Source organism: Equus caballus, chromosome 5 (genome assembly GCF_041296265.1).
Source record: "Equus caballus isolate H_3958 breed thoroughbred chromosome 5, TB-T2T, whole genome shotgun sequence".
Lineage (NCBI taxonomy): Eukaryota > Metazoa > Chordata > Mammalia > Perissodactyla > Equidae > Equus > Equus caballus.
The window spans coordinates 7781054-7806967 of NC_091688.1; the positions used below are offsets into that span (position 1 = coordinate 7781054).

At 44.4% G+C, this 25914-nt stretch overlaps 1 protein-coding gene across 2 annotated transcripts in view; it reads left to right on the forward strand.

The window, feature by feature from the left end:
• The first annotated feature begins 454 nt into the window (after positions 1–454).
• METTL13 (methyltransferase 13, eEF1A N-terminus and K55) overlaps positions 455–25914 on the forward strand; it is a 30833-nt gene continuing 5373 nt past the window's right edge. The window contains exons 1-5 of one of the 2 annotated variants that reach the window (XM_070267665.1): positions 455–585; positions 18676–19435; positions 20747–20946; positions 22395–22590; positions 24815–24982. In XM_070267665.1, coding sequence (XP_070123766.1) covers positions 18781–19435; positions 20747–20946; positions 22395–22590; positions 24815–24982 — 1219 coding nt within the window. In that variant the 5' untranslated portion in view covers positions 455–585; positions 18676–18780. Of the gene's footprint in view, positions 586–16492; positions 17288–18675; positions 19436–20746; positions 20947–22394; positions 22591–24814; positions 24983–25914 lie in introns of those variants that run through there. The other variant, XM_001496565.7, reaches the window with a different exon arrangement.

A 25914-nucleotide genomic window follows, 5' to 3' on the forward strand; every position in this document is an offset into this window, starting at 1 on the left:
CAAACAAACAAATAAACAAAAAATTCTTTAAAGGATTTTTGTAACAAGACTGGGGGGAAAAAGAGGAACTTGAACTGTCTAGCAATGGGAAATTGCTGAAATAAGTTATGGTATATCCATTCAATAGAATAGTATGCAACCATTAAAATGCACTAAATCTACACTCACTGACTTGGAATATCTCTGTGATGTGGTTGTAAGGTGAGAAAAGCAAGGTGCAGAACAGTATGTAGACTCTGCTTCCATTTGAGCATCACACACACACACAAAACCCAGGAGGACTGGGAGTCTGGCATGGAAGGTGCTATGGACTCAATTGTGCCCCCTACCCCCAATGCTTGTGTTGAAGCCCTAAGCCACAATGTGACTGTATTTGGAGACAGGGCCTTTAGGGAGGTAATTAAATGAGGTCACCAGGGTGAGGCCCTAATCCTCCAGGGCTAGTGTACATGTGTGTAGGCACAGAGAAAAGGCCATGTGAGGACACATTGAGAAGTCGGCCACCTACAAGCCAGGAAGAGAGTCTCACCAGAAACCAATCCTGATGGCACCTTGATCTTGGACTTCTAGCCTCCAGAACTGTGAGTAAGTAAATTTCTGTTATTTAAGCCATCTGGTCCCTGGAATTTTGTTGGAACAAACCCTGCAGACTAATACAGAAGGGAAACGTTTCTTCCGATGTGTGGCATTTCCTTCTATTTGAATATTTTACATGTGTATCACTTTTTCAATAAAAAAAAAAACTATAGTAGAGACTCTTTTTCCCACTAAATTTGGGACCACTTCTTGGTCAGTTAATTTAAAAAGTCAGAGTGGTATATCATGAAAAAAGGCAGATATACTCTAGCCTTTTTATTTTGACTCAAACGTATAATTATACACTCACTCACTAATCTTTGAAGGAGGGCCAAGACCTTTAATCTGAGCGTGACTCTGTTGGACGCAGCTCCCCATTGTGTTTACTATAATTGCATTGTTTAAATTGTTTACAATTTTCAGTGTTTTCTTCAAAGCAGAGCAAGAACTTAGACACATTTGAAGCACTTTGAGTCCCAAGTCAGTCTAGATTTTGTACAATTTTTTCCCCAAAGTTTTACAGATTTTTCTTACCTATATCTAGTTCTACTGTAACTCGTTTGTTCACCTTTATCAATTTAGTTTTCACAGAAACAACTTACTATTTGTATTTCATTAGTTGGAATATTTAAATTCCATAAGTATAATGAGAGGTGTAAATATTTTAGGTTACAAATACAAATTGACTCTTGATAAGCATGTTCTGGTGAGGAAGTGTACAGGTGTGCCACACAGCTAACCTCAGAGGGCCTTAGTGATATGTAAATATAGTTGTTTTACTTTTGATTTTAAAAGAATCTCAAACTTAGCAAAGATTAGGTACAAAGAACTCTTGTAAACTATCCAGATTCACGGTTTATTAACATCTTTTCCTAATGCTGGTCTCAACTCCTAATTGGATTTCATGACTCACAGTCTGAATGATACTGAAATAGTTCAGGCCAGTCTCTCTTTCTCCAAGTAGACGATGAAACAAAGAACCAGAGAGTTTGCATGGCTTAACTCAGGGGGGTTAACATTTCACTTCATTTGCTTTATTCTCTTTAAATACATATCCTCCCCACCTCTTTCCCCACCTAATTATTGGAGACTTATGGACATCATGCCTCTTTACCTCTAAATACTTCAATGGGCATTTCCTAAGACCAAGAACATTCTCTTCATAACTACAATTCACTTGTCAAATTCAGAAAATCTAACATTGATACAGTACTATTTTCTAATAAAGCATCCATATTCAAAGTTTGCCAATGGTCCCAGTTATGTCCTTTGTGGTGTCAGTGAGTATAGTTCACAAAGAGAATAGAGAATAATGAGTAAAAGAGCAAGTGGGTTAAGTAGAGTCTGGTTTTTAAAGACAGATTCTACTGTAGTTTAATTTTTGTTAAAAATATATAATAAAATGGGAATGCCCCCTATGCTTTCCTCATGGAATTTTAGATGTGACATTATAAGATGGACTCACAGAAATGCTGTCTTCCTCTCCTAACTCTTTTTTATTGATATGACACGTAAGAATTTTATCTTGGAGAAATTGCCCCCTACAAAGACGGCAACAACAGAGAAACCTGTGTAGTAATATGCTCTAATTGTGTTATAAATTTATTTACTACTTCTCTGAAAGTTAAAATGGTTACCATTTATTAAATGCCTATTTTTTTAAGCACTAACTTAATCATAGCATATGTTATCTTATTTATGCACAACTACTCTCTGATAATGAGTATCATTTTCCTCATTTTATCTATCTGGAAACCAAGGTTTAGAGATGAATTATGTAATTTTTCCAAGGTTAGAGAATGGCAAAGCTGGTCACATTAGTAAATATTGCAGAGCTACAAGTTTAAATTATGGTGAGATAAATATTTTATTGAAATAGGCCACATGCTTCGCCCTAAAATAGAAATTAGGCAGCTTATTCTTAAAGCATTGCATAGGTGGAGTCTGTCAGGCTTAATGTCTTGCGATGATCTCCTTTGATTCAGGAGGCTTTAGTCTGTTGAAGGTCAAATACAACTTTAATTTCTTGCCAAAGATGGTAATATTAATCTTGGGTGCTACATCAAAGTGAATAAATTCATCCATCAGATATGTGGCAGGTATTCTGTTCAAGTTGGGGGGTAAAAGGTGGTAAACAGTGCTTGCTGTCCTACACAGAAACCTAAGACTAAGCAACTATTGAAAATTGAGCGAAGATAATTATAGATTCAAGTGAACAATGGAATATATATATTCATATACACACATATAGGAATACCTTAGCAAACAGGACAATTGCCTCAGATGAGCTATAATATCAAAAGTGAATTACTTGTTGGAGTTTAACAATAGAAGCCACAAACAGAATCAAGTAGAGATGCTGATAGACCCCAGGACTGGCAAGAGGAGGAAGCTGTTTCTATCCCCAGGTATGAAGAGACAAGAGAAGGGTCAATAGAACAAGGCAGGAGCCACAGTTGTAGGACAGGGCTACCTGGCAGGAGCCGGGGTCCCAGATAGAGGCATGCTGGCATTGCTAAGACAGCCCTGATCTACTTCTCCTACCTCTCTTGCCAACTTAAGTGAACCCCATGGAAAGAGAAAAGCAAGGTGATAAAGTCTGCCCTTTTCTTTATACACACTTTCCTTGGGAGAGAGTGTTTTAGTATTCCCAGACCATGGGAATCCTCAGCTTCAGCTATCACCTCTGTGAAGAAGAATCCACGGAACAGTGTAACAAGGGCAGCGCTTACAGGAATGTCTGCTTTCAGGGGTGAGGGGATGAGGAGAGCAGTCAATGAGAAGTGGTCACGGCAGTAGACAGAAGAACAGTGAAGACAGGGCAGTGTAAAAGAAGAGGGAGGAATGGTTATTAGCATCAGAAACTTCAGAGAAATTGGAAGGGAGGGGAGGGTGGGAATGAAGGCTAGAAAAAACCTTTAGAATTGTTGACTCACAGACCATTATGACCTTCAAGAAGAGTTTCAGTAATATTATGGAAGTGGAAGCCATATTGTAAGAGTTAATTTTTAGTGGAATTGCAGAGTATAGATTCCTCTCTCAAGAAATTTAATTGTAAAGGGAAAAGGCACACTAAGTTGCAGCTCAAAGCAGCAGTAGGGTCAAGGTACCATCAGAAACAACCTAATTATATTTAGGAATGGGGAGGAAGGAGCCAGTGTGAGAGTGAGATTGAAAATGCAAATCAAAAAAGCAACAACCATGGGGTGATGTCCCTGCAGAGGTGGCAAATTAGGGCTGGAGAGCAGGAGAGGTGAGTTCTGGGCAAGATGGAGAGAGAATCCTTTCTGAGGCAAGAGGGAAGGAAGTGACTGATGATAAGGATTAAGCGGGATTTTGAAACGGAAAAGAGAGCAGTTAAGGAAACTCCTAAGATAGACTCAAAATGGTCAGTAAAAGGCAAGCAAGGTCTTATGTGAAGTGTCAAGGGAGCAGTGCTGGAGTTGGGAGCTTAAAGAAAATGGTAAAGGTTTGGAACATCTGGCTTAGCAAAATGGCGAACAGAAGGATGGCTCAGAGGCTGCAAAGATCCAGGCAAGAACGGCGATTCTAACTGCTCTTTCAAATCAAGGACTATGTCTTCCACTCCTGATCCGCCTGCTACCTTGCACAGAGCAAGCACACAATAAATATTTACTAATTGATTCTAATTTTTTAAAGTTTGCTTTTGAATGAAAAGAAAAGAGGAAAGACAAAAGAAAATAAGGGAAGTGAGAGCAAAAGAGAATGTGTCAGCATTCCCAGGGCATGGGAGTTCTAGAAGCACTCTGCTGGCTTCAGGACCTTCAGAAAGTCACTTTACTGGTTTCATTTCCCAGGCAGCAAAACAGAAACTAATCTCTGCCTTCTCCTTGTCTTCTAAGACTATCACCAGCTCTTAGTAAAATAATATTTACAGATTCTTTTGGTCACCTTATAAACCATATAGAATTTCTCCCTTTTTATAGCTTGGCCCCTCTTTTCTCTGTCCTGTTTTATTATTATTATAGATTGGCTAGCAAGAGTTTGGCCTATTGGCATTAATTTTCTTTTGGCATTCAAGACAACAGAAGGGGAAAAAAGAATATGAGCAATGAAAATTTGTGACTTACAAAAATAAAATGAAGGAATGAAAGGAAACAGGGAGTTTGATTACTTTAAACCTCATTAGCCAATATCAGTGTCTTTAAATATTTAAATAAATATTCATTGGGATTCCGTAGTCATTTCACCTCATCAGTATACCTGGAGTTACACTTTAATTTCATAATCTATTTGTTGGAGGCACTTTATCTTTCTATTTTACTTATAAAGTATAAACAAGCAAAACACTTTAAAAAAGTGTTAACTGGAAAATAACTGCCTGAGTCATCCATGGCTTGCCATGTCATATCTAATTTTTCCCTATGTTGTGGTAGATCACATGTCTATTTATAATCATTAATAATAAAACAGTTTTCCTTCTGGCTTTGGTTATGTTGTTGCTGTTTTGAGTTATTAAGTATCCAACTTTCCCCAACGTTAACAGAAAAAAAGAGAACTATTTAACCAGAAAACTTCATAGCATCTTTTGGTTAGGCAGGTCCAGGTCTGAAACATGGCATATGAGCTTAACTGTAGGAAATCTGTCTGGCCTCAAGCTCAATGATAACCATCTCTATGGAATAATTTTCAGAAAGCTTTTTGGCAATCACTCTGCCACATTTCCCCCACAATCCTTTACAGATAGAGCAATAACAAGTTTTCCAACTATTTTCTAAAATGTCACGATAGCAAAAGTGTACCTGTGCCTAGAATTATTTTGGAGAATTCTTGAGGAATTATTCCTGACAAAAGAGCTCATCCTTACATTTTGGAACCTGTTTACTGCAACATAGTACTAAGAGTATACTCTTGAAGAAAAATACGTGTTACATTTTAAAAGTTTGTGTTTTTTTTGTTTTTTTTTTAAATAAGACTTTTTAAAAAATTTATTTATTTTTTATTTTTTTCCTTTTTCTCACCAAAGCCCCCTGGTACATAGTTGTATATTCTTCCTTGTGGGTCCTTCTAGTTGTGGCAGGTGGGACGCTGCCTCAGCGTGGTTTGATGAGCAGTGCCATGTCTGCGCCCAGGATTCAAACCAACGAAACACTGGGCCGCCTGCAGTGGAGGGCGCGAACTTAACCACTCAGCCACAGGGCCAGCCCCTAAAAGTTTGTTTTTTTAAACGTGTGCACAATCCTTTGAGTCTGCCCTAGATCTCAGGATTCTGGCACTGACACAGGGCTCCAGAGATGCAACAGAGGCATGAGTCAGTGTTAGCATCCATATGCACATCTGCTCCCTGACTTCCCAGGCTACTCCTAATTTCAGTTATTGTATTTTTTGGTTCTATTTCCATTAAAAAAGTAGATTCTAATTCTCTGGTGAACTTCTCCATCTTTGCATCTATTTTCTTGAACATTTTAATCAAAGTCCTTGTCTGCTAATTTCATCCCTGGATTACCCTGTGAGCTTGTTTCTATTGTCTATTGTTTTCTTGGTTTTTGGTCATATGACTCTTCTCTCTTAGTATACCTAACAGTTTTTGATATCCATTCAATATTGAATATTGAGTATTAAGTAATCGGGTGTTAAAAATTGAATATAAAATATTGAGTGTAAGAAAGAACATCTATGATGTTATCCTTCTCCAAAGAGGATTCAGTCTCCTCTCTACTGGGTAGACAAAGATGCACAGCAGAAAGCCTCTGAAAAACAGTGATTTAATCAGCTCAGCCTCCTACCCCAACAGCTTCAGAATTGAGCAAAATTTTGAGGGAGAAACCATCTGTGTCCCTCATTTCTTCACTCTTCCCTTCTCCCTGAGATCCTGGCTCTCTAAGATTCCAGTTTTGTCTCTCCAGTCATGTGAGGACCCAAAACATAACTGTTTTTTTTTTCTATTGTCCCCCAACAATGGCCCTTGGCCCAGGCAAAGCCCATCTTGCCTTGTGCCCAGAATCTATAAGCAGGGAAAAAGCAGCTGGAAAAGGACAGCTCACCTTTTTGCAGTTTCTCCTCTGGAATCTTGGGCCCTCCAGTTGTTGCTTCAACCACTCTCCGAATGCTTTATAGCGATGTTTTTGGTAATTATCTGGCTTTTCTGTTTATCCTTAGAGGGAGCAATGGTCTGTCTCAATTTACTCCCTCATACCTGAAAGCAGAACTACATCCAAGCCACTCAAAGTAGTCTAAAGAGAGAAGCTCTTTTGCCAGTGACTACACTAGAAAATGGGAGAAAGGGGTTTCCAAAAGGGAGATTTTCTTGCATCCTCCCAGACACACCTGGGTAGTCAGAGCTCATTACTTACTATAGGCTCTGACTGGGAGGTGAGCAAGAGTGAGAAGAGGATCCTGGTTTCTTCAGGCAACGAAGGCACATTTAATCAGAAATATCTGGGCCACCTGCCCTTCTGCCGTACATCACAGAGTTAGTAGAAAGACAAGAATGGTCTCCTTTTACTTTATATTGCTGTATATCCACAGACTGTATCTCAACCTTTACATGTATGAAATATACACATTTCCCTATATACTATTTTCGTTTATTGGAGTTGTGAATGTTTTTGTTTTTCATTTTTAACCTTTTATTTTTAAGCAAAGAAAATTCTGCATCCTCTGCTCACACTCATTTCAAAGCCTAAAACACAATGCATGGCAAGTTGGGCTCAGAGTCACAGGCACACTTCTCTGAGTTACAGTAACATAGCAAATCACAAGGGATCCATTATCATAGCTCTCTGCCTTAGGAGCTATGGTCACAAGGGGCATATGAGCAGTTATTTAGAAGGAATGGAATTATGTCATCAAAATACCTTTAAATAGACACATTTCAGACTTTCTTCAGAGGGTGAAAAGTTAAAGTAATAAATCTTTCCCTAACATCGTTTTTTAAAAATGTTGTCAAGTTTTCCCTAAGGACCCACCTGGCCTTTCTGATTTATTCTTTACATAATTATAGATTCAAGGCAGTATCAAAACTATAGGAAAAATTCTCAGGACCACGAAGAATCATTCATGGCAGTCCTATTAAGTGACAAGCACTTGCCAGGTTAGGGCCACACTGCTGTCTGGTGAAGCCTCCGACAGGAGACACCTGAGAGGTCTGGTTTAGGTAGAAGAATGGATCAGGTAGCAAGCGCAAATGGGGACTGTCGCCAGTTTAAAGCTGCTGCCTCAGAACAATTTTCGATTTTCCAAGGGTTGGCTCCCTTCACGCCTGAGGCTCTGCAGGCAGTTGGGGCCAGGCCGAGTCCCACGGGCCTGGAGGACCCAGGCAGTCCAAGGCCAGCGACGGGGTGTGTCCTACGCATGGGCGGGACGGCAGGTCCAGGTAGCCAGGGACCTGCAACAAGGCAGGGGTCAGGAGAGGCCAGATCACAAGAGCTGGCTCTTGGGGATACCAGGTGTCTGCCTAAACGTGAACTCTACCTACTCAAAGGGAAATATTTCCCCTGAAGGCGAGGTGGAGCTTATTCAGCTGCCGTGCCTGGAAGGGCCCCGGTGGGCTGGCCGGGTTAGCCTCCAACACGAGACACGTGGGAGCCCTGGTTGCTGGAGAAGCCTGGTCCCCATCAGACAGCAAGTCCATTTGGGGCCTGACTGTGCAGTTTAAAGCTGCCAACTCAGAACGATTTTCAGGAGGTGGGCTGCCTCCGCCCTGGAGGCTTCGCAGGTGGTTGGGGACCCGCGGGAGTCCACAGACCTGAAGGGCCTGGGCTCGAGAGGCCGGCTGACAGCGGGTGTACTGCGCATGCGCATGCCCCCGCAAGTCAGGGTAGCTGGGGACCGGCACCAGGGCAAGTGTCGGGAGAAGCCTGGGGACAGGAGCGGGCTCTTGGTGGTACAAGGCATCTGCCTCATTCCAGGCCCTAATCTACACAAATGCGTCGCCGAACGCAGAGCTGGAAAAATCTGGACTGCCTTACGAGGGACGGTAGGCAGGCCCGAGTATCCTCCAACAAGAGACATCTGGGCTGCCTGGTAGCTGGAGAAGACCCCGGCCTCATTGGGCATCAAGTCCAAATGGGGACTGACTCTTGCCAATTTGCAGCTGTCTCCTCGGGTGATTTTCGAGGAGCGGGCTCCCATACCCTGGAGGCTGTATAGGTCGTTGGAGCCGGCGCTATCTTCTCAGGCCTGCTGAAGAGTTATTACTGCGCACGTGAATGCGGAGCAGTTCCGGGATGGCCTGGAATCTGGAAAAGGGCAACGGTCTGGAGAGGCTGTGTCACAGGAGCGAGCTTATGGGGGACAAGGCCTGTGCCTAATCGCAAGTCCCAGACTACACAGATGCGCATACTCCCCCTGATAACAGAATAAGCATATACTAGACAGCTTTGCCAGCGAGGGCGGGGGCTGGCTGGTGAATCTTCCAATAAGAGACACGTGGGAGCCCTGCTTGCTGTAGGCCTCCCAAACCGCTTAGGCAGCAAGTCCAAATGGGGGCTGACTTGTCAATTTGCAGCTGATTCCTCGGTCATTTTAGGGGCTAGGCTCCCTCCACCCTGGGGGCTATGCAGGTGTGATTGTTGCTTTTGTTATTTTGGTTTTTTGTTAGCCATTCTAATGGGTATAAGGTAATATCTCACTGTAGTTTTGATTTGCATTTCTCTAGAGATTAGTGATGTTGACCATCTTTTCGCATGGTTGTTAGCCATTTGTATATCTTCTTTAGAGAAATGTCTATTGCAGTCCTTTGCCCATTTTCAAATGGTTTATTTGTGGGGGGGGGGGAGTTTGTTGAGTTGTAGGAGTTCTTACATATTCTGGATATTAACCCTTTATCAGACATATGATTTGCAAATATTTTCTCCCATTTCATAGGTTGCCTTTTCAGTCTACTTATTGTTTCATTTGATGCCTAGAAGTTTGATGTTGTCCCATTCGTCTATATTTGCTTTTGTTGTCTTTGCTTTTGGTGTCATATCCAAGAAGTCATTGCCAAATCCAATGTCTTGAAGCTTTCCCCCTATGTTTTCTTTCAGGAGTTTTATAGCTATCCAGTTTTCTCAGCATCAAAGAGTTTGGCATTTTTGAGGATAAGGGAGCAGGCCAGTGTGTCTGGAGCTTGGTAAACGGGGAGAGTGGTAGAAGATGAGACTGGAGATATAGGCAGCGTCCGGATCATGAAAGAACTTATTAGGGCACCCAAAGAGTCTATATTTCATTCTCAATGCATTGGGAAGCCACCAGAGGGTGACATGAACAGATTTGAACTTTTAAATGATCATTGTTTTCCTCAAAAAATTAAACATAGAATTATCATATGACTGAGCAGTTCCACTCCTAGGTATATATCCTAGATAATTTAAAACACATTCATATAAAAACTTGTACATGAATGTTAATAGCAACATTATTCATAATAGCCAAGATATGTCAACAACCCAAACGTTATCTCTCAATGATGAATAGATTTACCACATTTTGTTTATCCATACAATGAAATATTCAGCCAATAAAAGGAATGAAGTACTGTTACATGCTACAACATGGATAAACCTTGAAAACATTATGCTAAGTGAAAAAAGCCAGTCACAAAAGACCACATGCTATATGATTCCTTTTTTTTTTTTTTTGAGGAAGATTAGCCCTGAGCTAACTGCTGCCAATCCCCCTCTTTTTGCTTAGGAAGACTGGTCCTGAACTCACATCCATGCCCATCTTCCTCTACTTTATATGTGGGACACCTACCACAGCATGGCTTGCCAAGCAGTGCCATGTCTGCACCTGGGATCCGAACTGGTGAACCTCAGGCTGCCGAAGTGGAATGTGTGCACTTAACTGCTGTGCCACGGGGCGGGCCCCCTATACGATTCCTTTTTAATGAAATCTCCAGAATAGGCAAATCTATAGTGACAGAAAGTAGAGTAGTGGTTTTGAGAGGGTACAGGGAAGGGAAGATAGGACTAACTGCTAATAGGTAGGGAGTTTTTCTGGGGGGTGATGGAAATGTTCTGGAATTAGGTAGTGGTGATGGTTGAACAGCATTGTGGATATACTAAAAACTACTGAAGTGTACTTTGTGTGTGTGTGTGAGGAAGACTGGCCCTGAGTTAACATCTGTTGCAATCTTCCTCTTTTTTGCTTGAGGAAGATTGTTGCCAAGTAACATCTGTGTCGGTCTTCCTCTGTTTTATGTGGGATGCCACCACAGCATGGCTTGACAAGTGGTGCTGGTCTGTGCCTGGGATCTGAATGCATGAACCCCAGGGTTGCCAAACCAGAGCACATGAACTTAACCACTGCGCCACCAGGCCAGCCCTGAAGTGTACATTTTTAAATGGTGAATTTTGTTATGTGAAGTATATCTCAATGGGTAAAAATGCTGTTCTATATTTAAAGAGAAGATCCTTGTGGCTGCTGTGTGGTAAATGGAGTGTGGTGAGCAACAGCAAAGGAAGCAAAGGAGGTCATTAGGCAAAGGACCTGAAGGTGAGCAGTTTGACCAAATTCACTTACTGAGAAACAGAGATCTTCCTGATTCCAAATCCCATGTTCTTAAACTCTACGGTATATGGTTTCCTGTTAAGTTACAGGGGTTTAAATTTAGCCAAGGGTTCCCTTTCCTACCATATACCTTCAGAAATTGTGGTTGTTAGCGCCACCAAATCGTTTGACTCCCAGTGAGCCTGTGTGTAGCAGAGAGAAACCCCGTCTGGTCTTTTGCGCCATCCTCTCATCTTCTGGCCTATATCAGACCATGCTCTGCTGCTATTCATAGGGTTTTCATGGCCAGTGTTTCTGGAAGTGGGTGGCCAGGTCTTTCTTCCTAGTCTGTCTTGGTCTGGAAGCTCTGCTGAAACCTGTCCACTGTGGGTGACCCTCTGGTATTTGCAATCCTGGCGGCCTAACTTTCAGCATCACAGCAGCATGCAGCTGCCACAGTATGACAACCCACAGACGGGTGGTGTGGTTCCCTGACTGGGAAACAAACCTGGGCCACAACCAAATCTTAACTCTAGACCACCAGGGCTGGCCATCTCCAGAAGTACCCACACCATATTTCCTGAAGACTTTTCTCTGTAGAGTCTTCAAACACTAGAGCTGTTGCTTGGATGAAATTTCCACACACTGGGGAAAACTTTTTCCTTCTTTGTACCAGAACAATGAGCATAAAGATACACTGTGAGATGGATTAAGGACAGTAAAAAATTTTGGCGCCATAATTTGAGATTCCTCTTAGGAAAAGACCTCTCTTGCACTCTCATGGTTAGACAAGTGTTTTAGTTTTAGAGAAGGTTTACATATAACTTCTTTGTTGGATTAATGGAACTTTGTTCTCCTGGTTTCTTTGAAGTCTCTGGATCTGAATGTTAAAAAAGGTACTTTGGGTGGAGCACTTAAATATTTTTTATTTATTAAATGGCGTTTTAAAATCCTTTTCTTTGGTGGTAGAAAAATATTTGTTATGGACCAAGGACAGAGAACATCAATAAAATGGGGTACATGAGATACTCATGGTAGATGTGCTGAGTGCTAGAATTTAGGAGAAAAACAGCTTGTTTTCCAAGGTTTTTTTCTTTTGTTGCAAAGGAATTGAAGTTTAGAATAAAATTGTGAAGAAAACATTGTAATAGTTTACCCTTGTAATCTTTCCCAGTGTCCAAGCTGTAAAAAACAAAGATGGGACCCAAAAGGAGGCCCCGTGAGTCTCCTCATGTAGGGGTCCGATGCACCCGGCCCAGGCCATGGCCCTTCACACTATCCCTTCATCTTTCCTGGCTTTCTAATTTTCAAAATGTTATTGCTCACTGACCCTAAAGGCAAACAACTTGCCACATATGCTATGCCCTTTGCTTTCATCCCATAAAAATGGATATAAATGCCTTGCAGTCCATGCATATGGGAAACTGGTGCGCCTACAGAGGTCAACAGTGACAGAGTAGGAAATCACTGAACCGAGAATCCTGGGAATCAAATACAACACCCAGAGGCTGGCATGGCTGGGTTCACTCAGTCATATAGAACTTTTCATTTATTTTTAATCAATTGAAGTTTTGCCTCAATTATGTGTGTGTGCATGTATGTGTCCATCCCATGAATTCAAAGTAATGTATGAGAAAATTCTTGGCAAATCACAAGTGCTATACAAACTAAAAATACTGTTATGATTATTCCAATCTTAGGAATCCAATGTCAGCTCGAGAATTACTTCTCAGGTCAACAATACCTTCAAGAAAATGTTGATGCCAGCTAATAAAATGGTACAACATTATCCTAGGATGTCATGCCTGCTTTCCATTACTCCAAGACACAGGAGACTATTCATTTTTTAACTTCTCAAATGTGGAAAACAAACCTATTTGCAAAGAAGACTTCCAGTATGAAACAGTTTCCAGCATTATATGAGCCACACCCTGTACACCAAAGAGATGCCCTTTAAACAGTTTTATATCCCACTCATGAAGCATTTCATGTCTTGGACCACTAACACCAATTAGATACCACTGAGAGAATTTGAGAAGGGTGTGAGCCCTGGGAGGGGCATGCAGGGTGGGGAGCCTGGCTCTTAGCTCTGGCTCTGGGCTTTACTAGCATGACGACCTCTAAATGCCTCTCAAGCAACAGTTCTACAAACGATGCCCTTTCTCCTCCCCTGTTTCTTTCTCTTGACCATCTCCCCAGTCATCCAGAAGCCAATGGGGAAGCCATTTTGAGTCTTTTATTCCCTATGTACAATGAGTCATCAAATGCTTCAGTTCCTCCTGAGCACATCTCTCATATCAGTTCTTTCCCGCTGTCGTGACCCTGGTTCTTCACTGGCTTCTTGTGACCTGACAGGTTTAACCTAAATGCTTGGAACAGGAGACTTCTCAAAACCTGACCTTCACCTCAGTTTCTAGTTTTATCTTTTGCTCTCTCCCCCCGCTGTAACCTTCTGCCCAACCACACACTCCCTCGCATGTTTATGCTTTGTATTAGTTTCCTATTGCTACTGTAGCAAATTACCAAAAACTTAGTAACTTAAACAATACAAATCTATTACCTTCTAGTTCTGGAGGTCAGAGCCTGACAGGGTCTTACTGGACTAAAATCAAGGCATCCACAGGGCTGTGTTCCTTCTGGAGGCTTCGGGGAGAATCCCTTTCCTTGATTTTCCAGCTTCTAGAGACTGGAAGGCACTTTCTTTGGCTCACGGCCCCCTTCTCCATCTTCAAAGCCAGCAACGCTGAGATACTCCTTCTTGTGCTACTGCCTCTATGGTCCTCCCACTTCCACTTTTAAGGACACCTATGATGACCCTGGGCCCACCTGGATCATCCAGACTACTCTCTCTATTTTAACGTTAGCTGATCAGCAACCTCAATTCCCCTTTGCTATTTTCACAAGTTCTGGGGATTAGGACATGGACATTTTTGGGGAATATTATTCTGCCTGTGACATGCTCTCTCCCATCCTCGGTCCCCCAAACTGTCAGAAAAGCTTTTAATTATCCTTCCTTTTGCAATTACTATCTTAGCAACAATCAATTAATTGAATATTGTTACCAAAAACCTTATGTTTCAATTAAGTAAGACTAACTGCAAATTATATATTCAGAGGTCTGGGTTTATATTTTTAGGAAAAATCCCACAGTATTGAATGTCTTTATCTAAACTCAGTTTGTATTTTAAATCATACTGGTAACCACTCTGAGGATCCTAATAAAACACAAAGTATTTTAATATCTAATTGGCTTAAATTAACTATACAAATAACATACCTATAAATTATATTTCATAGTCAAACTTTGAGAGAAACAAATTTCAAGTATAAGTATTTTAAAATACTGAGTCCAATGTTATATCTAAATAATTTCTGGGGGCCAGCCCTGGGGCCCAGTGGTTAAGTTCTCACACTCCGCTTCAGCGGCCCTGAGTTTTGCCAGTTTGAATCCTGGGCGCAGACATAGCACTGCTCACCAAGCCATGCTGAGGTGGCGTCTCACATGTCAGAGCTAGAAGGACCCACGACTAAAAAATACACAACTATGTACCAGGGGGCTTTGGGAGAAAAAAATAAAATCTTTGGAAAAAAACCCAAATTTCTGCATTAGTCATTCATACACTTTTAGGAAACCTCTAGTATGTTTCATCTTTAAGTGCTCTGGTTGGTACTGCTTTCTTAGGCTCAAAGAAGGGAGCAGGCACAGATGGAGATAGGTAAATTACTTTCCTTCTTGGTCTGAGACATAGTGTAAACAAAGATTGTATTTTTAGGCCATCAAATAAGGGGCTGGAGCTCGGGCTGTGATAGAAGTCACTTCTTATGACCTTTTCCAATATCGTGCCCTTAACAGAATGGACAATAGAGACACAGGGAAAAGAAGCAGCCACAGGTTCCTGAAGAGCCCTCCTGGTGGTGAGAATCCTTCTTGGTTCTCACCTAGGTCATCCTGATACGACTGGAACAAGTTCAGGTGTGCAGTGTTTACTGAAGCACTCAGATTAAAGACTCTTTTTGTCCCTTCCTCAGGAAAGCCTTCTCTGGTCACCTGCCAGATCAGAAGAGGTCTCAAAGGTATCTGCTATTATGGAATCTTATATCTCCCCTCCACAGCTCTCATCACAGCCCTCATTACACGATTTCTGTAACCGTTGACGTGTGTGTCCCATGAGATTGCCTCGCTTACTGCTGCATCCTTAGCTTTTACCACTGTGATTGGCTCATAGTAGTCAACTTAAATATCTGTGGAATTGAACACATCCTTGCCTGGAGAAGGCCGAGGCTGTTTCGTTTGTTCGTTTCTTTGGTGTTGTGCAGCACTTCAAGCACAGTGTCCTCAGCACTCAAGCAGTGTTTTCTGAAAGAACCCACATCTCACCCATTAGGAACCCTGCACGATGCCGTTGCTGAAGCCACCTCAGAGGCTTCTTCCAGTTTACCTTATCTTGGGTAGAGAGGAAAAAATGTGAACTCAGCAAGTGGTACACGAAAATAGATTTTCTTCCATGTTACTCGTGCAGGACTTTTAGATTAACCTTTTAAAATTGCGGAGATGTAACCATATCCATTTTGACTTATCTCTTAATTATATTGTAAAACAGTGGTTCTCAAAGGATGGCCCCCGGACCCACATCATCAGCATCACCTGGGAACTTGTTAGAAACGCAAATCCTGGAGCCCCACTATAGACCTGATGGATCAGAAACCCTGGGGCTGGGGCTCAGCAAGCTGTGTTTTAATAAGTCCTCCAGGTGATTCCGATGCAAGGCAAAGTTTGAGAACTTCTCTTTTAAACCAAAGTTTCAATCCACTTTAACCTATTTAATTATTAATAGAATCTACTTGGCTATCTATGCAAGTGAGGTCTATAATAGTCCAGACTACAGATGCTCAATTTCAAGCCTATCTGCCCGCCTTAGTCTGTATATTCCTCCCGCGATTTACAGGGCTGTGAAACAGTATCCTTCACAGGAACTTCCTTAGGGTATTAGGATAACGTGAGCATCTGAAAGTACAGTACGTTCATGAAAGACATAAAATAAGCAGTAGCAACAACTTAAAGATGACATCAGAATGACAAGCTAAGGAGACACACTATCAAAATGAGTCCTGAGTGCATATCGTGCTTTGAGGGGAGGAGGAGAGAGGAGGCACTCCTGAATACCTAGTCGTTATTATTCTCCCCCCTGAATTTTCACGTTATTGCGTTATTAATAGTGGACCCTGTATTGAGGTGCAGAAAAACCATAGCCAAGTGTCATTTCCTCCACATTAAACCTGAGTTATACAAGGAAAGTAGTTAAACTAAGGCGGGGGTGGGGCGGGAGATGCCGAAGACAATCCAGCTAGGATGGGCAGTTTTCTTTTGCTATGGACTGGCTCTACCCCTCCCCAGGCACGCTTCCTTCTAACCTACAGGCTTTTCTCTCGGGCGGGGCCCCCTCCTCCAGGGCGCCCCCCGCCGGCCGCGCTCAGCCCCTGCGCGGCTCAGGATTAGAGCTGGCGAGAAACCGGCTCGGAGAAGAAGCGAACAGAGCCCAGCAAGTCTGCGCGCTCGTCGCCGCGGCGGCAAACCCGAGACCGGCCAAGGCTGCCCTCGCGCGCCGCTCGAACCAGCCCCGGGTCTGGGCAACCCGGCGGCCTCCACCGCGACTCCCGCCAGCGGACCCCTCCGACCCCGCCCCGCCTCTCGTACAGAAACGCTCGGCGCCTGCGACCAAGCCGCCGGCGTGAGGCGAGCGCGTCGCAGCCAATGAGGTGTCAGGAAGGAAAACCAGGGACCAATGAGATGCCGGAATGCTGTGGGCGGCCGACCAATCGCGAAGCCTCGCACCCGGATATGATTGCGGGTTCTGAAACCCGGCTCTGGAGCGTGAGGGGCTCCCCACGTGGGGCGGGGGCTGTGGGCGCCGAGGAGGGGCTGAACCTGTGTTAGGGGCAGTGTCCCGTGCGTGCGGTTGGCGTGTCAAGCCTTTGGGTTTTGAGTGTGGGACCAATCAATGTGGCTGTTTGTCCGCGGACAGAATTCCCACTGCAGTGTCCCGAGCCCGCGTGTGGGGAAGCCCCTCTGATGGTACCTCAGAGAGTAGAAGAGTCCTGAAGACGCAGCTCAGGCAGTGGGAATATGAATCTCTTACCTAAAAGCTCCAAGGAGTTTGGCTCCGTTGACTATTGGGAGAAGTTCTTCCAGCAGCGAGGAAAGAAAGCTTTCGAGTGGTATGGAACCTACCTGGAACTGTGCGGGGTGCTCCACAAATACATGAAACCCAGGGAAAAGGTGAGCTCGGCCCTGCAGCCCTGTGTGTGCTCGGGAAGGTGGGAACTGACCACGGTAATCCTCCGCCTGGTAGACAGGGACAGGCGTGGCGGCCTCACTGGGCCCGTATTTTCAAGATTCCGTGCATCCTTCCGGCTAACAGGCAACTTAAAGATATCCTTTTAACGGTTTTCAAATAACAGACCTCCTGCCTCCAGCTCATTCTTGAATTAATAACCCCAGTGGAAGAGTGACTTCTTTAGTACTCCAATTTACGTATCGCCTCCTAGAGAGAAATTGTGCTTTTCTGTCGCTGTGCGTCCGTGTGGAGCAGGCAGCACCTGTGGCTTTACTGGTACTTGAATCTGTTATCAAGTATTTTTGCGGCCCGCTGAATTTCAGGCGCTGGGCTCAGCGCAAGAGCATAAAGATACAAACCCTGGGCACATTCCAAAAGTGAAAAGAGATAGGTACAGTAATAGGAGGTTTGATAGAGGTGGGGTTGTATTGGAGGTAGGGGAGGAAGGAAGGTGGAAAACTAGCATTCATGGAAGAAGCTTTAGTGTCAAGCCTTATGCTGGGTGCTATGTGTGTATGTGTTTGTTCAGTAGCTGAAGTCTCATAATAAACTGTGAGTGGCGGTATACACATTCTACAGATGAGGGAACTGAGGCTCTGAGAGCCAGTTTCTTGCCCAAGATCATACATGTAGTAAGTGGTCACGTGGGAATTTTTATTTATTTGTTTGTTTATTTGTCCTTTTTCTCCCCAAAGCCCCCGGTACGTAGTTGTATATTTTTAGTTGTGGACACATGGGAATTTAAACTCAGGCCCATCTAGCTCTAAAACTTATGCATTTCTCATGGTACCATGCTTTTCCAGAGATGGTGACATGGGGCAGAATTTGGAAGGATCAGTGGGAGATTGCTCACAGAGAGGGAGGCAACAACCTGTGTTTTAAGTTTGGCTTCAGAAAATAGCAGACTCGTGAGGTGAAGCCAAAGGGATAAGTGGAATAGGATTATGCCAGAACTAGGTTTTCAACAGTAAAACAAATAGCTTTCAACTGTAACTACTGTATTTGGATTCTCTGAATTCCTGTCAATTCTTGAGTAATAAATTCTTGATTCAGAGAAAACCATGATTAGTTCGTTTCTGCAATACAGAAAGCCCATTTTCACATAACTTGCGTTGTTGTAGCTGAATGTGCTTTTCACTAGTGAGTTCCTCTAACCAGTGGTCTTTCAAGATGCAGCCTAGAATCGGCTCTGTAATGGTGCTCCCTCCTGACAATAGCATCTCCACCTTCAGGAAACATGCGGCAGCCGAGGAGAGACTTGATTCCTTGAAGTATCTGCAGCTCATTCCTTTGCCTTGATCGCCTCCATCTTGTTGGGTTTTCTCCCCAGGTGCTGGTGATTGGGTGCGGTAACTCAGAGCTCAGTGAGCAGCTGTATGATGTGGGCTATGAGGATATAGTGAATATCGACATCAGTGAGGTCGTCATCAAGCAAATGAAGGAACGCAATGCCAGCAGACGGCCCCAGATGAGCTTCTTGAAGATGGACATGACACAGATGGAATTTCCCGATGCCTCCTTCCAGGTGGTGTTGGACAAGGGCACCCTGGATGCTGTCCTGACAGATGAGGAGGAGAAGACCCTGCAACAGGTGGACAGGATGCTAGCTGAGGTTGGCCGTGTCCTGCAGGTGGGCGGTCGCTACCTCTGCATCTCCCTGGCTCAGGCTCACGTCCTGAAGAAAGCAGTGGGTCACTTCTCTAGGGAGGGGTGGATGGTGAGGGTGCACCAGGTGGCCAGCAGCCAGGACCAGGTGTTGGAAGCAGAGCCTCGGTTCTCCCTGCCTGTGTTTGCCTTCATCATGACCAAGTTCAGACCAGTCCCTGGCTCTGCCCTTCAGATCTTTGAGCTGTGTGCTCAGGAGCAGGGCAAGCCCGTGCGGCTGGAGAGTGCTGAGCAGCTGGCTGAGGCGGTGCGGGAGCGGCAGCAGTATGCCTGGCTGTGCAGCCAGCTGTACCGCAAGGCCGGGCTGGGGAGTGTGTCTCTGGACTTGTGCAATGGGGACACGGGGGAGCCACGCTACACCCTCCACGTGGTGGACAGCCCCACTGTGAAACCATCGCGGGACAGTCATTTTGCCATTTTCATCAGTGAGTTGGGATTGCTCCCTCTCTTCCCTGGAGGGGCTGGCCTGCTGGGGCTGGGGCTTTGGTGGAGGGGTATGCCTTGACTGGTTTTATCTTCTAGGGGGTGGTACTTCAAGAGGTTAGACTAGCCAAGGCATGAGGAAGGGGGGTAGCAGCTCTCCAGCTACCTGCTTAGATTGGAGGCTTATTTCTTCTCATCTTCTGTTGCAAAGGCTTGATGAAGTGTGAGACTGGAGTTGATAGGGAAGGAGAGAGAAGTAATACAGATAAATTGAGGCAAGTCACACACTGTAGAGTTGTTAGTTACTCTGTAACATGGAGTAATGGGAGCAGTGGAGTCCCAGTTCGGTGGCCTGTGAGCTGCAGTGACTTGGGGAGTCTCTGTCTTCTCTGCTGAATTTAGAGAGAGTACAGAATAGAAGCTAAAAAAGTGAGCTCTGGAACCAGGCTATTTGGGTCCCAGGCCTGGCTCAGTCGCTTCCTGGTCATGTGACATTGGACAAGTTACTTTTCTTTTGCTGCCTCAGCTTATTCATCTATAAAGTGATATCGTAACTGTCTTGTGTAGTTGTGAGAAGTGTAAAAGCTCTTAGAATGGTGCCTGGCACATGAAAAGTGCTTTATAAATGTTAGTGTTATTGTTGAAAGGGGTAAACGATACCAGATTTACCTTATTAAGGATAAAAGAGATGGTATGAGGAAATGCTTTCAAAAGTAGAAAATTCTAGACAGGTGCAAGGGGTTGATATCGTCATGCTGGCAATTGTTTCCTGACAACTGAGCCATTTTTCCAAGTATTCCATAATCCTAACTGTCCACCTGTGGGAATGAATAGTGCAGTGGGTATGGACACGGAGTCTGAAGCTGGACTGCCTGTTTGTGAGTCCCAGCTTCACCATTCACTAGCTGTGTGAACCTGGGCAAATAATGTAACTTCTCTGTCTCAATTTCCTCATTTATAAAATGGAAATAATAATACCACCTGCATCTTGGGCTACTATTCAATCAGCTTCTATTTGTAAACTGCTTGGAATAATGCCTGGCGTGTAATAAGCATTAATATATTTCTGTTTTTCTTGTTCTGGGTACCTGCCTCCCTCCCCTTCCATACGCGTTCACACTTCGTATCCGCCTGGGTCCTGCCATGTGTCTGATGGCTGCTTTGCTGTGGGCATTGTGCACTAGGGAATAGATAGCCCCTCAGCGAGTCACAGTTGGGCCTGGCAGGGGCTGGCTCTCTGCCATGTGGGTCATATTGATTGTGGGCTTGAACACTCTTTCCTGGACTCCCGGTCACCAAATGCCTCTTTGTAGTCCCCCAGGGTCGAGAGACCGAGTGGCTCTTTGGCATGGAGGAGGGCCGGAAGCAGCTGGCAGCCAGCGCAGGTTTCAGGAGGCTGATCACCGTGGCCCTTCACCGAGGTCAGCAGTATGAAGGCATGGACAGCATCCAGGCCGAGCTGTCGGCCAGAGTCATGGAGCTGGCCCCAGCCGGGATGCCCGCCCGGCAGCAGGTAACAGAGCTTTGGTAGCAGCTTGCACAGGTCTTTGGAGAAGTCATTTAGGAGGGCAGAGGGTGTCTTGGAAGAAGCGAGGACTGGGATCTATGACTTTAGTTTGGTCCTGGAGGGCATGTCAGGGGTTAAGAGCTACGTGGGCAGAAATTATAGGCAGTGAGGGGAAGGGGAGTGGTTGTCCTTATTGAGAGCAGCAGTGGCCTCTCTGTCTGTGGGGCCTCTAGGACTCCTAAGAGACAGGATGAAGGAGATGCTCTCCATCTCGCAGGCTCCAGCTCTTCAGACTGTGGATTGCTCAGACTGTGTTTCTCCTTCCCCACTTTTGCGCTGGACTTCCTTGGCCACATTGCTTCTTAGAACCATCGTTATCTGAGAGTGGAATGGGAAAGGGCCACAAGAGCTCAGCATAATTTTCGGGATATTGGCATTGCTGGTCTTGTGTTTTATTGGGAAGGAAACTGAAGGTTTTTGCCAAAATGGTGATATGGTATTATCAGTTGACACTGTCTGTCTTCTGTCTTGCACCATCCTGGTCACGAGAGGGGTAATTGACTGGTGACTTTATTGCAAGGACTTTATGGTAAGGAGTTTGTCATTCTTGATAGATGGGAAAGCCAAAGTACCTGGAGGTTTGGTGCTATAGTAACAGATCTGAAAAGAGGAACCCAGGCTCCTGGGTTCCCAGCCTGTGGTTCTGACCACGGGGCTGACTTGTGTTTACAGATGAGTGTGTGTTGGATTCTTCTTGGCAGACTTTGGGGTTGGTGTCCATCAGACCGACCCAGATCCTGTGGGAGGTTCATTTGTGACCTTCTCTCACCAGTGCCTACATCTCTGTGTGATGTACACAAAGTCAGCATCCTGGTGTTTGTTCATTACTCTTGTAGGTCTTTAAAAGGAAAGAGATGTAAATTGGGAAGGGAAATGGAAAAGTTTAGGGGGAAAATGTATTTTTCTCCTAATTTTTTCTCCTGTTTAGAAAAATGGGAAAAAAGATGAAAATAATCGGGGGAAGAGACAAATTTCTCCCAATTTGGAGTGGTTGCTTTCCCCTGGATTTTGTTGTCTTTATCCCTTTCCAGGTTCCTTCTCTCATAATTATAGAGAGTTCCCTCCTGCCTTCATTGTTCTGGACTATTGAAAGTCCTATTAAGGATTACTATTGAGAATCTCATATTTTTCTTGGGGAGAACCAACTGCATTTCCCTAATGTTTTGGGGGATCTTTATGTGTTCATCTGGTTTTCAAAAACGTGAATTAAACCTTTTGAGACCGATCCAAAGGCCCCAGAGAAGTCTTTTCACAGAATGGCAGATCTTTGGAGTCGCTGCTGCCCAGAACCTTGGTATTGGGATTCCTCATATATACACAAAGAGAAGGGATCATGATTTCTCATATTTCTTAATTGAGTTGGTATTTTGATCACATCTCTGTTGTACCTTCAGGTGCCCTTTCTGTCTGTGGGTGGGGACATCGGGGTCCGGACTGTTCAGCACCAAGACTGCAGCCCCTTGAGTGGCGACTACGTCGTCGAGGATGTGCAGGGGGATGACAAGCGCTACTTTCGGCGGCTCATCTTCCTCAGCAACAGGAACGTGGTGCAGTCAGAAGCCAGGCTGCTGAAGGATGTGTCTCACAGAGGTGGGGCGTCGTAGGCGGCACGGTGGTGGGACCCAGGTGCACATGGCATAGACTCTCAATTTGGAGTGGTCAGAAGGACTTGGGAGCTTGGCTGAGATGTAGGACAGACCTGGATACCCGTGACCAGAGGCACATGGCTCTGGGGGTTGTCCTCTTACCCTCTGGGCTCTTAGGGTATGAATGGCGATAAGCAGAATGGAGGTGTATGTTCTGTTCTTGAGCGGAGCCTGGCTCTGAAATGATAAGGAGCAGGGGTGGTGGTTTACCAAATAAATGTGATAATCGTTTGAATGCCTGCAGTTTAGAGGCCACCTGTTTTACAAGTTGCTCCATTTCCATCTATGTGTTAATTCAGTGGGCCTCTGTAAGGTGAGCCAGAAACATGGAGGGTGCAGGTGAGCCCTCCTCCATAGTGCCACCCACCAGCACCTGTTTCAGAGGGTTTTAGAGGTGGTGGGTGCTTTAGAGGTCATCTGGTCCAGTGCTGTTCAGTAGAACTTTCTGTGATGAAAATAATGTTTAATATCCAATTAGCTGTCCAGTATGGTAGCCATTAGCCATCTGTCGCTGTGAGCACTTGGAATGTGGCTGGTGTGACTAAGGAACTGAATCTTTCATTTTATATTTAAGTTTTCTTAACTTGCATTTAAATTTAAATGGCCACAGGTGGCTAGTGGCTACAGCACTGGACAGCATAGATCTACACCATGTCTTCTGGGATCCCTTTTAAGTGGTCTCCCAGATGCTGCTCAGAAACTCCCACTGAAAGGGAAAGCAGTAGTTTGTTTCCCCAGTCATTTTCACTGGGCATGTCTGTTCGTATTACTATAAAAGCAATCCTTGCTCATTGTAGTCAATTCAAAAATCAGATGTATAGAGTACAGAGTGAACGCTCCCCCCCTCCTCCCCCAGTATAACTTCCCTTTTGAGGCACAGAGATTTGGGCATGGAATCTGAAATTGAGTCTGCTAATTCCCAGTTGTTCCCTTTGCCTGACCGTGATGTTCTGTTAGCAAGGCCGCCTGGGAGGACGGGTGAAAAGAGAAAATTCAGAAACTCCTGAGGTGGTGGGTTTGCCCAGAGCTCAGGATTGGGTTACCCTCAACAGGATGGTTTTTTCTTGAGGTTCCCCCTCGTCACGTGCACCCATGTTTGTGGGGTTCCTGTCTTAGCACTTGGTCACTCTGGCTACGGGTTGGTTCAGTTTCATCTCACTGAAAGCTCAGTAAAATTGCTTCAAAGAACATTTGCCCTCCAGTGTGGGTTTCAGACTTTTTCCACTGTTGTCAAGTTCCTAGCCTTCTTGGTATCACTTTATTCTCATGAGAATGGTCTCTCTTGTGGAGGTGAGCAAGGAGAATCTATTAGAAAGTGATTAAACATCTCTGAAGTGCACCTATCACCCCATGCCAGTGCCTGATGCTGCTGTGGCATGCAGCTGGTCCCTCTGAAAGCCCAGAACCATCTGTCTCCTAAATCCTAGAGAACTGAGGGAGTAGGGACAGGGAAAGCGGAGGGGCCTTTTATAGGATTTCTCCCCTTCCGTGGACGCTCGTGCTTTCCTTGTCCAGCAGGCTGGTGCGGATTCCTGTCCGCACTATGGTGGAGAGATGATAGGTGTCGGAGACGGGCAGTGCGGGTTCAGATCCCGGCTGCACCACCGCCTGCTGATTCTGGGCCTAATTGTTAACTCTTTAGATCCTCAGTTTTTCCACTGCCAAAAATTGGAATAGTAGGGTTGTTATAAGAGCTGAAAGAGTGAAAAAAAGTCCTAGTACAGTAATTGGCATAGAGGGGGTAATTAGTAACTTTAAGTCCTTCTTCTCTAAAAGAATTTATGATAAACTTTTCTCCTGTTGGCCTTACATGTCTCAGAGGAGACTCGTACTGGGACTCCTCAGCTGAGTTTTCTCAGGTTTGGGGATGTCTCTGCCACTTTCCTTTTCTCACTCTCTGGTATCCAGTGGTGTGTGTTAAATGTTTAAGAACTGTCTCTTTGGGGAAAAAAAGGGCACTGCTTGCCAATTTCTGTGGCATAAAAATGGCCACCATGGCCAGATTTCAAGCTACCAAAATGTTAACCGTTTCACAAAATTCCTGCCTATTTAACATTTGGGTTCTTGGGTTGGATCCAGCCAGCTGCAGCCGCTGCTGGGGTGTGCCTTGCTTTCCAAGGATGAGTGTACTAAGCGTAGGACTTCGTTTGTTTCTGTCTGTCATTCAGCCCAGAAGAAACGGAAAAAGGACAAGAAGAAGCAGCGGCTTGCTCATGCTCCCGAGGACCGCCCTGCAGCCCCGGGGCAGGGCATTGATAGGAGTTACCTGTGCTGTGAACACCACAAAGCCATGATCGCGGGCCTTGCCCTGCTGAGAAACCCGGAGCTGCTTCTAGGTGAGGGAGACCACTGCCTGCCACAGTGGGGAGCCTGTGAGGTGACAGAAGTGAGCAACGTCAGCTACTGTAGCCTAGGAACAATGATTACAGACCAGTAAATGCACATATATTCATATTGTTCTTGTTCCCAACCATTTTCTTAGTTAATGAACATCCAGGTAACTTTTCCCTCAAACTAGAATTGTAATCTTGAAATGGCTACATGTGCTGATGTCTAACTTTTTTCTTCTATTCATTTATTTAAAAAATTAAGGAATAAAATACATTCAATGAGATATGTAAAGTACAATGAGATACGTAAAGTACAAAGTTCAGCTTGATGGATTTTTGCAGGTGTATATACCCATGTAACCAGATGGAACATTTAAAAATCACGTCTCTAGGGAAATGCCTTTGCACTTTAGGAGAATTTCTGAATTTTCAGCAGTGTTTTCTTTGAGCACTAGTTGCAAGTCTATCTTGCATTTCTACTTAAAAAAAAAAATCCATATTATAAGTAGTGCAGTCATAGCCTTATCATTAATAACAGGCTTGGATCAGACCAGAATAGCAAAAACGTTCCTGTTTCTGTCTACGCTTGTAACTGCTTTTGCCCAGAGCCCCTGAGTATGTCTTACTGAAACACCCGGTACTTTTGGCCTCTCTCGGAGTTGACATATGTCCCTAGAGTCTCAGTTCTTACATCTGATCCTCACATTTGGTCTCCTATTGATGGTTCTTTCTTGTTTGTTGTCTTCCTTCCATCTCCCTGTGGTTGCTGTGGTTTCTCTGTGCTTAGGTCTAGGATTTGGGCCTTTGTTTTCCTGTGATTTCTTACCCAGACGGATTGCCCTCACTTGCTTGATGTGTCTGAAAGGACACTTGTGGCCTTTGAGTTGAGAGCTGGGCAGAAGGCATCGCATTTACATTGCCTTGTGATTGTGAACAAG